This window comes from Equus caballus, chromosome 22, assembly GCF_041296265.1.
Source record: "Equus caballus isolate H_3958 breed thoroughbred chromosome 22, TB-T2T, whole genome shotgun sequence".
NCBI lineage: Eukaryota > Metazoa > Chordata > Mammalia > Perissodactyla > Equidae > Equus > Equus caballus.
The window spans coordinates 14,587,857-14,600,241 of NC_091705.1; the positions used below are offsets into that span (position 1 = coordinate 14,587,857).

A 12,385-nucleotide genomic window follows, 5' to 3' on the forward strand; every position below is an offset into this window, starting at 1 on the left:
TATTACATCAAAAAAGCCTCCTTTGGCAGCAAAATGTGCAGCGTGATGTCTGTCGTTGTCAAATGCATTCACTTCACCTCCTCTTTCCAATATCCCTCGGACTAGCTCCACCACTCCCTCTCTCGACGCTTCCATTAAAGCCGTGCGACCTGTGGACTGGATGGGAAACAGATGAGATGCTATTGTACCGGCCGCATTAAATAACATATTCAGTGTAAATATGGTGTAAACCCACTTGGCCTTATAGTCGCACTACATGTTTAGCTCTCTACATTTTTAAAGGTTTTGTATAACAAATAAGAAAAATGAAGCCAGTACAATGGGTCAGTCTTCAAAATGTAAAATTCTAAAATCAGAGTCCGGGTCACCCCAGATGTCCCTGTGAAAAAGTCATGCTACAAAATGCATCTCTTGCAAAGAAAGTAGGACAAAAAGGGAGAAAAGAGGTTAAAGTATATGCTAAAAAATTAGGTTATAGGTGTTTTGTAATGAGAAGAAAATCTACTTTTATTGTCTGGAAATGACAATTAAAAGAAAACTCAGTAAAATTAGCCAAATGAGGAGAGGGAGAAAAATAGATAAGGGAAACAGCAGAACTACATATTTTCTCTCCAAGAAGATGAATTTTTATTAGGCATCAGTGATATCTTTTTTTATTTCCTACAATGATCTTTTAATATTATACATAATAAATACCAATTTTCCAAACATAATTAGGAAATAGACTGTAGAGTCATGGCAATATAAAGATAATGAAAGTATATCATCCTAAAGCATTCTGAGTAGAAATGAACAGTCTATATGCTAACAGGACAATTTCACTATATTTAAATGCAAAAATTACACTAATAAGACTCTATAATTGAAAAAAGGAATGTTTACAATCACAGGAATAGTCATACCGAGTTGATAGCATTTGGATTGGCTCCTCTTTCCAAAAGTGTCAGGCACACTTCTTTAACATCATGTGCTTCTTCACAGGCTCTGAGGAATATTGGCTTTCCTTCATAGGTGGAATTATTGACGTCTGCACCATGTTCCAGGGCAATCAATGCACAGCGATAATGCCGCTTAGTAGGTAAAATGCAGTAAAACAAAATACCTGCAGAAAAATAGAATCCCCAAAAGGTACTTAATAGTCTCTAAATATTTGAATCAAATAAAAGGGAAAAAAATAATTCTAAAGCCCATAAATTAGCCAGTTGAAGGTGGTGGGCATCTCTGCCTTGGTTGTCCCTCTGAAACCAGCTGAAACACCAAGATAAGGAAACAACAACAAAAGTTTAACTTCTGATAAAGTAGAAAACAGTCACAAACAAATGTGATAGGACCCAGTTTGGGGAAGAATATGAGCGCTGATGTGTGAGTCCCTGCCGACCCTGGGTGTTTGCAGTCTTGCAGTCTACACCCCAAGTGTTCCTTCTTGGAATGTTCAGGGCAGAGTGTGCTAAAGGGCTCCTGGTGGGTCCCTGGGCCCCCTCTGAAACTGCAGAGTGGCAAAGGAGCTGGTACTGAATGATGCAGTGGGCAGATGGGCCATGTTTATAAGAAGCAGGCTGTCAGTATAGTAGCAGTGAGAAGAAAAACTGTATGGCAAGTGGCTCTACATTTTAGCAAATCATTTTGCTCCACCAAAGAGAGGAAAATGCTAAATCCCCACACCCAGCACCTACGACATACAGACTCTCAATATAATCCATGTCAAAAACGTACTACAGATCAGGGGTATCATTATAATCCTGGGGCAGAGTGTTGGTAAGAAAGTCAGGTAAGCAACAGTCATACTCCAAACTGACTTTGTAATGATCTCACTCTACAAGGAGGCTTCATTCAAAGAGGAACAATAACCAATGAGAAACCAGCACGTGACCTATGAAAAAAAGATACTGAAAGAAAGGAAAGGAACCTGATAATGAAAGCTGGGGAAAAAGTATATACTAGAAACGCTGTACCATGTGAAAATTATTGACTGACTCACTTCCATGATAGCAAAGAAATGAAATAAAACTTTTTCTAAAACAAAAGTGCAAAGATAGACCAAGACCTAAAAGAAGGACATTTAGAAGAGAAACAGAATGAAAAGATGAAATCTAGCCAGCAGAACTTAGGGAAGAAATGGTAGACAAAAATAAAACCACTGAAGAAATGAAAGTCAAATTGGAAGCTGGAAAAGGGAGAGAGACATTGCTGAAACCATGGTCAGGAACATGGAGAAAAACTTGAAAGAACTAAGAAAAATGTAATTGAGAGGATGCAAGGGTTTAAATTGTCTAGAGAGGCAAAGAATATTTAACACGTATGTAATTGGTATTCAATAATAAAAGACCAAATGGAACAGAAAAAATATGAAAGAGATAAGAGAAGAAAACTTTCTTGAAGTAAAAACTCAAACCTGAAGATTGAAAGAGCATCCTGGGTCCCAGGAAAAATTGATTAAGATCAATCAACAAGACCTCGCTAGGTAAAGAAAGTGTCCCGTAAGCATCCAGGTAAAAATTCAAGTCATCTATAAAAAGGAACAGTCGCGTTGGCCTTGAGACTTTGCCATAGCAACATTCAATGCTAGAAAATAACTAAAGGACCTCTATGATGTCACATGGGAAAGAAAATAGAGAATTTTTATACTTATCAAACTGTTGTTCATATATAAAAGCAGCAGACATGCAAGTTTAAGGATGCAAAACATCAGAAGATACACGCCCAACGGAGTGAGCTAAACTACTCAATGACAAAAACCAGTCTATTAGGAGATCAATAGAGAACATGAGACTAAAAGACCAGTGATAGATGCTGACTCCCTTCCACTGGCGAACCAAAGCTAAATCACCTTAGGAATTCTAGATACAGAAAAGAATATTGTTCATAATCATGCAGAAATCATAGTGTAATTTAACAAAAACTTGGAAGGAAAGAGAGAGAGTATAAGCATTTGATTTTGTCATCTTTTACCATGGGAGTTTGAGATATTATTGAATGAAAATAAAGAGATTAAGGGACAGATGTTTAATATTTAAAGGTATAAAAGGAATCACTGAAAGAACTAAGATGATTATAATTCATTAAAATTGGGTGCTGGAAGGGAGAAAAAAGAGGTGAGAGGTAGAGTTATAGTACTAATCTCATCTCTCATAGTAAAATATCAATAAATACTGTGCAAGGTGCTAATTCAATATGTATTTGTAAAACTATCAAGTTAACCATTAAAAGAACTAAAAACAAATCTCATCACAAGAAAAAAAATTCTGTAACTATGTATGGTGACAGATGTTAACTAGACTTATTGTGGTGACCACTTCACAGTATATACAAATATCGAATCATTATGCTGTACACCGGAAACTAATATAACATTGCATGTAAATTACACCTAAATAAATAATAAAAATAAATACACTATTATTCCAACAATGACAACAAAAGAGCTAAGAACAGACCATTAATTTTAGAAAATACAACTAGAAGGAAAATAAATGCAGGGCAAAATAAAACAAACAACATATGGACCATATAGGAAAACATTTTTACACATTTTTAAAATATATTTTTTATGTATTTTATAAACATTATTTATAAATATATATTTATATAATATATTATATTATAAAATTTATATATTTATAAATATTATATATTTATATATGACTATATATTATATATATATAGTCAAAATCGAAATATATTTCCTATAAACGAATCTAAAATAGGGTTACTGGGAACAGTTAAAAATAGAAAGATAGTCAAGGACGTGGTTGAAAATAGAAAAGACAGAGCAAGTCATAGGAGGTAAAAGTGGACCAAAGCAACAGCAAACAACACCACAATCCAGAAAACAATACCAGGTGAGGTCAATCCATTACAAAGGCCCTAAGGCACTCACTTATCAAATGGGTATTTTAGATGTGTACAACTCATGCAGTTAAACTCACAAAGTCTGTCCGGGCCGACTATTTAAGCCATAAAGAACATGAATCAACAGTCCAAAACTAAAGCGAAACGAAAGAGAAAAAAAAATTGTGTCATATATAATAGAACTGGCCCGCTGCATTTAGGACTAGGTGTGCATTCCTACAAATGATAGAACAGTGGAGCGGGTAATTGTAAGGAGCTCTTCTAGCTTAACCCTTAAAGAGAGTAGTTCCAGGCACCGTAATTAATTCCCTAGGACAACATACAAGAAGGAGTTTATTGGCTTAGAGCTTTACCTTCTCCACATTCTGCAAAATAGTTCAAAGACAAAGGGCCGTTTAGGCCTAGAGTGTGTCTCATATCCTTCTAAAGATCCAGCAAGTATTTTAACCGCTTAAATGTTTGCTTGTCCTTTAGAAACAATGCGCAGTGAGCCAAACATCACTGGAAAATAGGATGTTAATGGCAGAAAGATTACTGTAGAACAATCAAAGCAGGTTGGCAAATGGCACCTGAACTGAGGGATGTGCAAGGTGAGCCAGGTTCAACGATGTGGGGAAGACGAGGCGCTCTGTGCAACGGGTGTACCATGGGCTACACAGCATCAAGGCTGTGGGGGGCAGTACTAACAAGTTATGTGTGAAACAAGATTTTCTATCTGTTTCAAGTTTTGTTTTACATTTTTACTTCTTCTTGTGTGATTTGTCAGATTGTTTTCTCATACATCCATCTTCCAGAACCTTGAAAGATCTAATATTAATTTGAATGAGGACAGATATTAACTATATGGCTGTTACATTTGCTACAAATATTCACTTGGCCTTGTTTCCAATTTTACCTTGATTGTTTAGTTTTAATTTTACAATTTTAGATTTTTATGCTATAAAATTTCTCAATTTGTTTTCTTTGTATTTATATGTCTGTTTCAAACTCAAGACAGTCAACTTTTCTCCATTATAGTGTTTTCCACAGTATATTCCATAAAACTCCAGGTATATAAGATGCTATAAGAAAAAACTATTTCTTGCTCAAATAAATATGGAAAATGTTACTGTCTTTGGTCCGTCTGACAAATGTGAAATAAACATGTCTAAATTTGTTACATCTAATGTTTCTCTAATGAATTTGACAGTATAACCAATTTGGCATGTAGCATTTATCAACATCCCAGTGATTCAGTGGTCCATGGAACACACTTTGGGAAATATTCTGTATTCTATAGAGCTTTGAGAGGCTTCTGTTTTGTTCAAGACTTAAGATTTTAAAACACATTTGATCCTGAACGCATCTGAAGTTTATTTGTTATGTGGTGCCACTAAGTAATTAAATAATTGTTCCTTTTCTTCGTCCGCTCCTCCTGTTTTAAGCAAATCACTTATCAAATACCAAGTTCAGTGAGAGTTGCAAAAGCAAATTGCAGAAAACATTAATATTATAAAATGGGATTCATTTCTCCAATGTGGGGCTGGTGTTAATGGCTTTGTACTTGAAATGACTCTTTGAGACAACTGATTAACTCTACCAATTTATATTAAGCCTGGTGGTAATTTTCTCAGTGATTTTTATGAGGCTGTGTCAACTCCTGCTGGAACTTTAAGTTATTTGGGCAAGAAGCTCCCAGGCCTGGTCTTAAAATGAGATTAGAGAGGAGAACAAAGTACGGCCATTTCATCTGAATAGTCAGGGAAATGCCACGTCTCAAGTTTGAAGTCATATTCCTAAATACATTTAAAAATGACCCTAGAAAGTTGAAGTTTATGTCCAAATCCACCTAGTCCTTCAAGTTTCCAAATGCAATGCCTTTCTTTATTAGACTGTTCTTGAGAAGGGACAAAATCCTTTTTGAATCCTAAGTCTAGTATTACTCGAGGTTCTAAAATGTAGAAAAGAATAAGGAATGCTCTTCTTCATCTTGATTTTATATTTTATAATAAATGATTATGATTATGGTAATATCCATGTGTTTGATGCTGAAAATTCTCCACATTTGGAAAAAAAACAGATTAATCTAATTTTCTTTTTAAATGAGGAAGTTCTCAGAACTAGTTTCCCTAAGACATACTTGTACTGTTTTCAAATTATGGGGAGACAGTGTGCTTCGGTACAGGAGGAGAATCTAGTCTTTCACTTAAAACCATGAGTAATTCACTTCTGAAGTTGGAAAGCAAAAAAGTCCATTTTATTGATTTCTGGCTGAATTGTAGTGAATTGTGTCTCCTGGGTAGGATGTGGGGATTTTTACCTTTTCCTTCATTGTCAACTATAGTCATATCAGCCTTCGCCTTGGCTAGTATTTCCATGGACAACTCATGGCCCAGCTCTGCCGCCCTCATTGTCGGAGTACAGCCCATCCGGTCTTGCACATCAGGGTGAGCACCAAGGTCAAGGAGAAAGCTGACCATATCAATGTCATTGGAAACCGAGGCTAAGTGCAGAGCACTGTGTCCATTGACGGGTTCTGTGAAATTGATTAGTTCAGGGTACCCAAGCCTGGTCAGCTTCTCTATCTGCATCTTGTCTTTGTTCCGAACACACTGAAGAACTTTGTAGATCTGCAAATTCTCAAGTCTCTTATCTGCTAAGGCCATACTTGACCAGCTTCTCGAAAACGCTTTTCTGGACCAAAACAAAAACTACAGCAGCGAAAGACAAAAACAAAAACTCAAAGTTAATTTTGTCATCTTCACTTTAATTAAATGACAACAATATTTTATGCCTTCCCTAAGAGGCTGTTTCTTAAGAAATATTATTACCATAAATTATTGCAACGGATTTCATGAAAATAGAAATTACATATAAATACAAAACTATTCAGCTAGCATCAAGTTAAAATATTTCAAAACAAACCTTCCATCATAATGAATGCTAGCCTTGCTATGCAGTTTTCTTGTTATCTCATTTAATTTTCCCTGCCCAACACAACCTTCCCATTTCCCTATGAAGAAGGTGAGGCTAAGTAAATTGCCAAGGTAAGGATTTATGCTCTCCGCTACATGGTTGTACCAGCATGTCCCCCACAATGTAGAGACCATACAAGCTTTAGTAGTCAAAAAATGTTATAAGAGTATTTTGAGATGCTCATTATAAACAGGCATCTACTCTGCTTTGTGAGATACCAAAAATGAGATGCATGATTCCCGCATCACCTTATGTAGGAATGAGGTAGGTAAATGGTTGAGAGACAACTGTTAAGTTTTCATAAATAATCCCATTGTTAAATTGTGACGAGCATTCTACTATGTAATTTTATCTCCTTTTATTATTTATGAAAAACCAATCTTTGGAATTGAGTAGTAGGCCATGTTAGGTATGCTCAGCCTGCTAGACTTCATTTTATTCTGGGAAAAGAATACAATTATCACATAGGGAATCCATTCCACGCAGTACCGTGGTACTATCCAAGGTCAAATCACTGCTACAGATGCTAACTTTCTCATTGCTTCCACAACAGCTCCCTATAATCCATTCTCTATTCAGTCCCCAGAAAAATCTTTTAAATATGTAGATCGGATAAGATTGGACAAACTTCCACCCCCAATATTTTGGATGGAACTGTCTCTTCTATCCCCTGTGATAGGAATGGGTCTGAGTCCTAGGCTGAGCCTGTTTGAGTGGGCACTCCCTCCAGTACAGTGAATGTCTCAAGCATATGCTCAGAACAGACATTAGCCAGTCAGCGTCCTACGGGACCCTTCTGCCAGAACTATTTGGAAAGACCACTCTTTCTGCCGAAGCTGTTAAGCAGTAGGTGCAAGGTTGTGGCTGCAGGCAGCCATCTTGGCTGTCACAGAGAGAGGGTGTGTTTGAGACTGAGGCTGACAGCAGAAGTGGCACTGGGGACTTAGTTGTGCCAGAATTCGCCTACACCCTAATGTGCAGGGTTGCGAGAGTAAATATATCCTTTCCCCCAACCTTAACTTAGCATAAGCTAATTAGCTGAGTTTCTGTTATTCACAATGAAAAGATTCCACATTACTACAAAATCTGAAACTGCACCATCTTTTCCTCACCACAAACCTGCTCCGTCACCTCTGTTCTCTGTGGCAGTAAGTTGACTGTTGACCACTCACTCCTTCTTTAGATGTATATATCTCTCTAGGCAACCATAACATCTCCACTGCCTCTTTGCCTCCTAGCTCACTGCCCACTGCTCAGGCTCCTGGGCTGGCTCCCCCTCTTCTGTCAAAAGCTAATTATTGCAGTGCTCATGGCTAGGCCCTCGGGACCCTTTCTCTATTCCCTCACACTCTCCTGGTGATCTCATCACATCTCAGGACCTTCATTTCAATTTGCAGTTTCTGATTGTTCACTCTTGAGTTTATACAGCCATCTCTGACTCTCCCCAGAGTTCCAAAGTTATATATCTACTTGTCAACTCTCCATTCCCCCTTGGACATCTAATAGGCATCTAAAATGTAACATGCTCAGAGAAGAACTCGTGATATCATCCTGACCTTCTCCAGTTCTCCCCATTTCCAATAATGGCATCACCATCCATCCACCTACTCAGATTAAAATACTAAGAGTTACTCTTCATTCTTTCTTTCTCGCACAGATCCCCTCCTCTTTAAGTCCATCAGCAAATCCCATCAACTGCCTCCAGTATAAACTGGAGGGACATCAACTGACATCAACTCCCAATGGTCCTATCCTAGGACAAAACATTGGTACCGCCTTTTAATTTGTCTCAGTGCTTTCACAACGGCCCCCTATAGTCCATTCTCTGAGCAGTAAATCTTTCAAAAAGGTAGATCAGATGAGATCAGGCTAGCTTTCACACACATCTCCAACATTTTAGTATAAATATTCTTAAATGTAAAAAAAGTTGAACACCCATATATCTACCACTGAGATCCTTGCTTTATCACATATCTACCCATTAACCCAATTTATTTTTTGATCCATTTCAAAGTAAACTGCAGACATCCTCCAGCATACATATCCTTAACTGGAGTTCAATAGATGTTTATAACTATAAACTAATAGCTTATATTTCTCTTTTTGGTCTTTTGAGTATATAATGAAATGTGCAAGTATTAAGTGTAACATTCCATGAGCTTTGACAAATGCACTTGTGTAATCCAAACCTCTATCAAGATAAAGAACATTACCTTCACCCAGGAAAGCTGCCTCCACACTATCTTTTAAAAGCATTGCAAGAACTTTCCATTGTGATCAGAATAAATCCAAATTCTTCATGATGGTCTCCTAGGCACCCCTCCCCTACCCCCGACCTCACCTCCCCATTATCCCTTGATTTAGTGATTTCCAGCTACACTGGCCTTCTTTCTGTTTATGGAATGAAAGCTCAACCCTGCCTTTGGAAGTTCACCCTTCTTGCTTCCTCTGCCTGGGGTGCTCTTTGCTCAGAATTTCCATTGGTCAGTGCTTCTCACCATTCAAATTGCTGTCACCGTGTTACTACACCCCTCTGTTTTATTTTCTTCATAGCTCTTACTGTCTGAAAGCATTTTATATAGATACATAGATAAATTCAATTTATGTATGTCTCCCCCACTAGAATATAGTCTTCATGGAATAGAAGCTTCATATTACAAGGGCCATTATTTCTCCATCACCCAGAACCTGACTCATATGAGGTATTCGATAAATGCTTGCTCAATAAATGATGACTACAGGTTAAAGGAATTAAGGAGTGGAAGGAAAGAAAACACGCAGGTTTCTGGCTTGAGCAACTGGCTACCTGTATCTGAGATGGGGAGCTCAGGATGGGGTCTAGATTAGTCAGGGACTGTAGACAGTTCAGCTTTGGGCATGCTGAGTTAGAATCCACAAGGCAAGAGGGAGTGTGCACAATTCAGGAGAGAGCTCTGAGCCTTATCTACGGGGAGTTATGAGGTTTCCGGTGGTTGCGGGGCAGGCTGAGAGGGAGGAAGGCAAGGAGGAGGGTGTTCTCCATGGGAAGAGGGACCACCACGGTCACATGTGTGCTCTTGTCTCATCCTTTTCTCCCCACTCTTCTGCCTGCCGTTTACTCTTTGTGCTTCCTCCTTTGCTGCTGGGACATCAGCCATCACGTGGCTGTGGCTTCCGTGTCCTGTTCGCGGTAGCCCCTCTCTTCCCTTCTAATCTGTTTATAACGTGTGGTGGACTAGGAAACCAGATAACGCCGCTTGTTAGAACCGTGTGTATAAATAGGCTCTCAATAAATCCTGAGCTGCCCCAGAAGCCATCCATGTGGCCTTTACTGCTTGGCTTGATGACATTTATTTTAGCTGCTATTTATGGCTTGTTTTATTATTATCAACCATATTCTGGTTAGGTGCAGTGTCGTCATACTGCATATGTACGCACGTCATATATGGAATAGGATAAGACGCTTCCAAATTGCTCATTGATTGTACTGCCACATTGTTTGTGCGGACAGACTTCCTAACCAGAGACATCAATGTCATCTCTGACAGCACCCACACCTAACAGAGAATTAGCAGCATGTGGCACTGTCCAATCAAGCCACAGTGATGTAGGCAGCAGTCCACGGGCCAGTGCTATGTCTGGCATCCCTCACAGCTAAAGCCCCGAAATGCTAGGGAGGGATTTTTGCCCTGTGTAATGTCCTTCACGAGTGACCAAGAGCCTCACCCCACTGGAGGAAATAATACAAATTCTGCCCTCTAGTCCTGGGTTCCTCGCAAAGTGTGTAAATTCCTCGCAAATCTCTGATCCTGAGGAGGGTGGCCACACAGACACACACCACATAGACACACATGTACTTTACTTCAGCATGGTCTTGGGGTACCTTGGCACACCCCATCTAACCATCTACATGGACAATCTCAAAAGTGGAGAACAGGATTTCTTGAGGTCCATGTTTGGGGTCTGAATCTGAAATTACAAGAAAATCTGTGTGGTGTGTGTGTGCAGGTGCATTTTTCTCCTGTGAGGAGTGAGCCATAGAGCTCATCAACTTCCCAAAGGAGGCTGTGAGACAAGGGTGCTTTGTTAGAAAGAAGAATGGAGGGAGACAGGCTTGGAACAGCGGAAAGAGTGTAGGATTGGAGGCGGGGAAATCTGTTGTTGTTTGCCATCCTCCTTCCTGCGCATCATTATTTATACAAACTGGTTGGATAAACCTGCACATGTTACCCATCTAGTTTGTGCCTCAGTCTCTTCATTGTGAAATAGGAATAACAATAATACCCAGTTGGTGGGGCTGTGTGAAGAGGAAATGAGATAATCCTTGTAAGGTATTTAGCAGCCTCACTATGAACAAATCAAATGTCCGTGGGTTTCAACTCACCGTAAACCACGGTTTACATTTGGGGGCTTCTTTAGTGTCTCAGTTTTTTTTTCTTTTTTTGTGAGGAAGATTGGCCCTAAGCTAACATCTGTTGCCAATCTTCCTCTTTTTGCTTGAGGGAAGATTGTCCCTGAGCTAATATCTGTGCCAATCTTTCTCTATTTTTTGTGTGACGCCTCCACAGCACGGCTTGAGGAGCGGCACTAGGTCCTGACCGGGATCCGAACCTGCGAACCCGGGGCCAGGGAAGCAGAGGCCTGAACTTAACCACCACGCCACCCGCATGCCGCCTGTCTGATTCAGTTTTAAACCTCAGGAAAATCGGGAAGGTAGGGTGGGTGAGATGTCATTTCAAGGGAAAGAGCAAGCGGCAGAGACCAAGGTGCCAGGCTCACCTCTTATTCGCGGGGGCGATCGGAAGCAGCGGAGGACCCGGCACCGACGCGCGTCGGCCTGTGGGGGCGCCCAGGGGCCGGGCTCTAGGTCTCCGCCGCCTGGCGCCGGCCCCAGCCGCACCTCGGGCTCCGGGAACCCGGCCTGGGCGCCTGGCCACGAACGCTGTCCCTTTGGGCAGAGCAGGCGAGCCGGCGCGCGGGGCAGCAGGGAGTGGGGGGTGTGTCCATGGGCCCCGGGTCGCCAAAGGCAAGCGCGGCCCGGTGAGCGCAGGGGGCGGCGGGGAGCTGCCGAGACAGGGCCGATTGTGAGCTTCGGCCACGCAGGGCCCGGCTGCCCGAGCAACCGCCCCGGGGCGGGGCCGGCTCGTCTCCGCCCGCCGCCCGTCAGCACCTCCAGCGCCCACCCAATGCTGGGGTCTCTGGGAATCCTCCCGTCTTTCATCCTCTTCTCCCACCTCCTGCCCTCATTCAAAACTTAATTAGAAACGTAAAGCTCATATAGTATAAATAAATAAATACTTTTAAAAGTAAAGTTATATGAAAAATATAATAAATTATACAATAAAATGAAAAGCGAATCTACTTGTCAGAGACAACTGCTGTAGATTCTTGTTAATCTTTCCCAAGAATTTTCTTTGCATACTCTAGGATGCATATACGCTCAAAAATATACGCAAATGGGAGCAAATATATCAAGATCATTTTATTTCAGGGCCAACAAATGAGCCCCAACCCCAACACACTCACTTTTGGAGCCAAATTCTGAAAACTTTTATTTGTTTATGTGCATGTAAAACATGCATGCTTTTAAAAATAGCATGCA

At 40.3% G+C, this 12,385-nt stretch overlaps 1 protein-coding gene across 6 annotated transcripts in view; it reads right to left on the bottom strand.

The window, feature by feature from the left end:
- Positions 1 to 12,385, bottom strand: part of ANKEF1 (ankyrin repeat and EF-hand domain containing 1) — a 98,612-nt gene that overhangs the window by 52,135 nt on the left and 34,092 nt on the right. For 2 of the 6 annotated variants that reach the window (XM_070247196.1, XM_070247198.1), the window contains exons 1-4: positions 11,563 to 11,934; positions 6,149 to 6,539; positions 903 to 1,102; positions 7 to 156 (exon numbers count right to left, since the gene is read on the bottom strand). In XM_070247196.1, the coding sequence (XP_070103297.1) occupies positions 7 to 156; positions 903 to 1,102; positions 6,149 to 6,494 (696 nt within the window). In that variant the 5' untranslated portion in view covers positions 6,495 to 6,539; positions 11,563 to 11,934. Of the gene's footprint in view, positions 1 to 6; positions 157 to 902; positions 1,103 to 6,148; positions 6,540 to 11,562; positions 11,935 to 12,385 lie in introns of those variants that run through there. The other 4 variants (XM_070247199.1, XM_070247197.1, XM_023626123.2 and 1 more) reach the window with 3 other exon arrangements.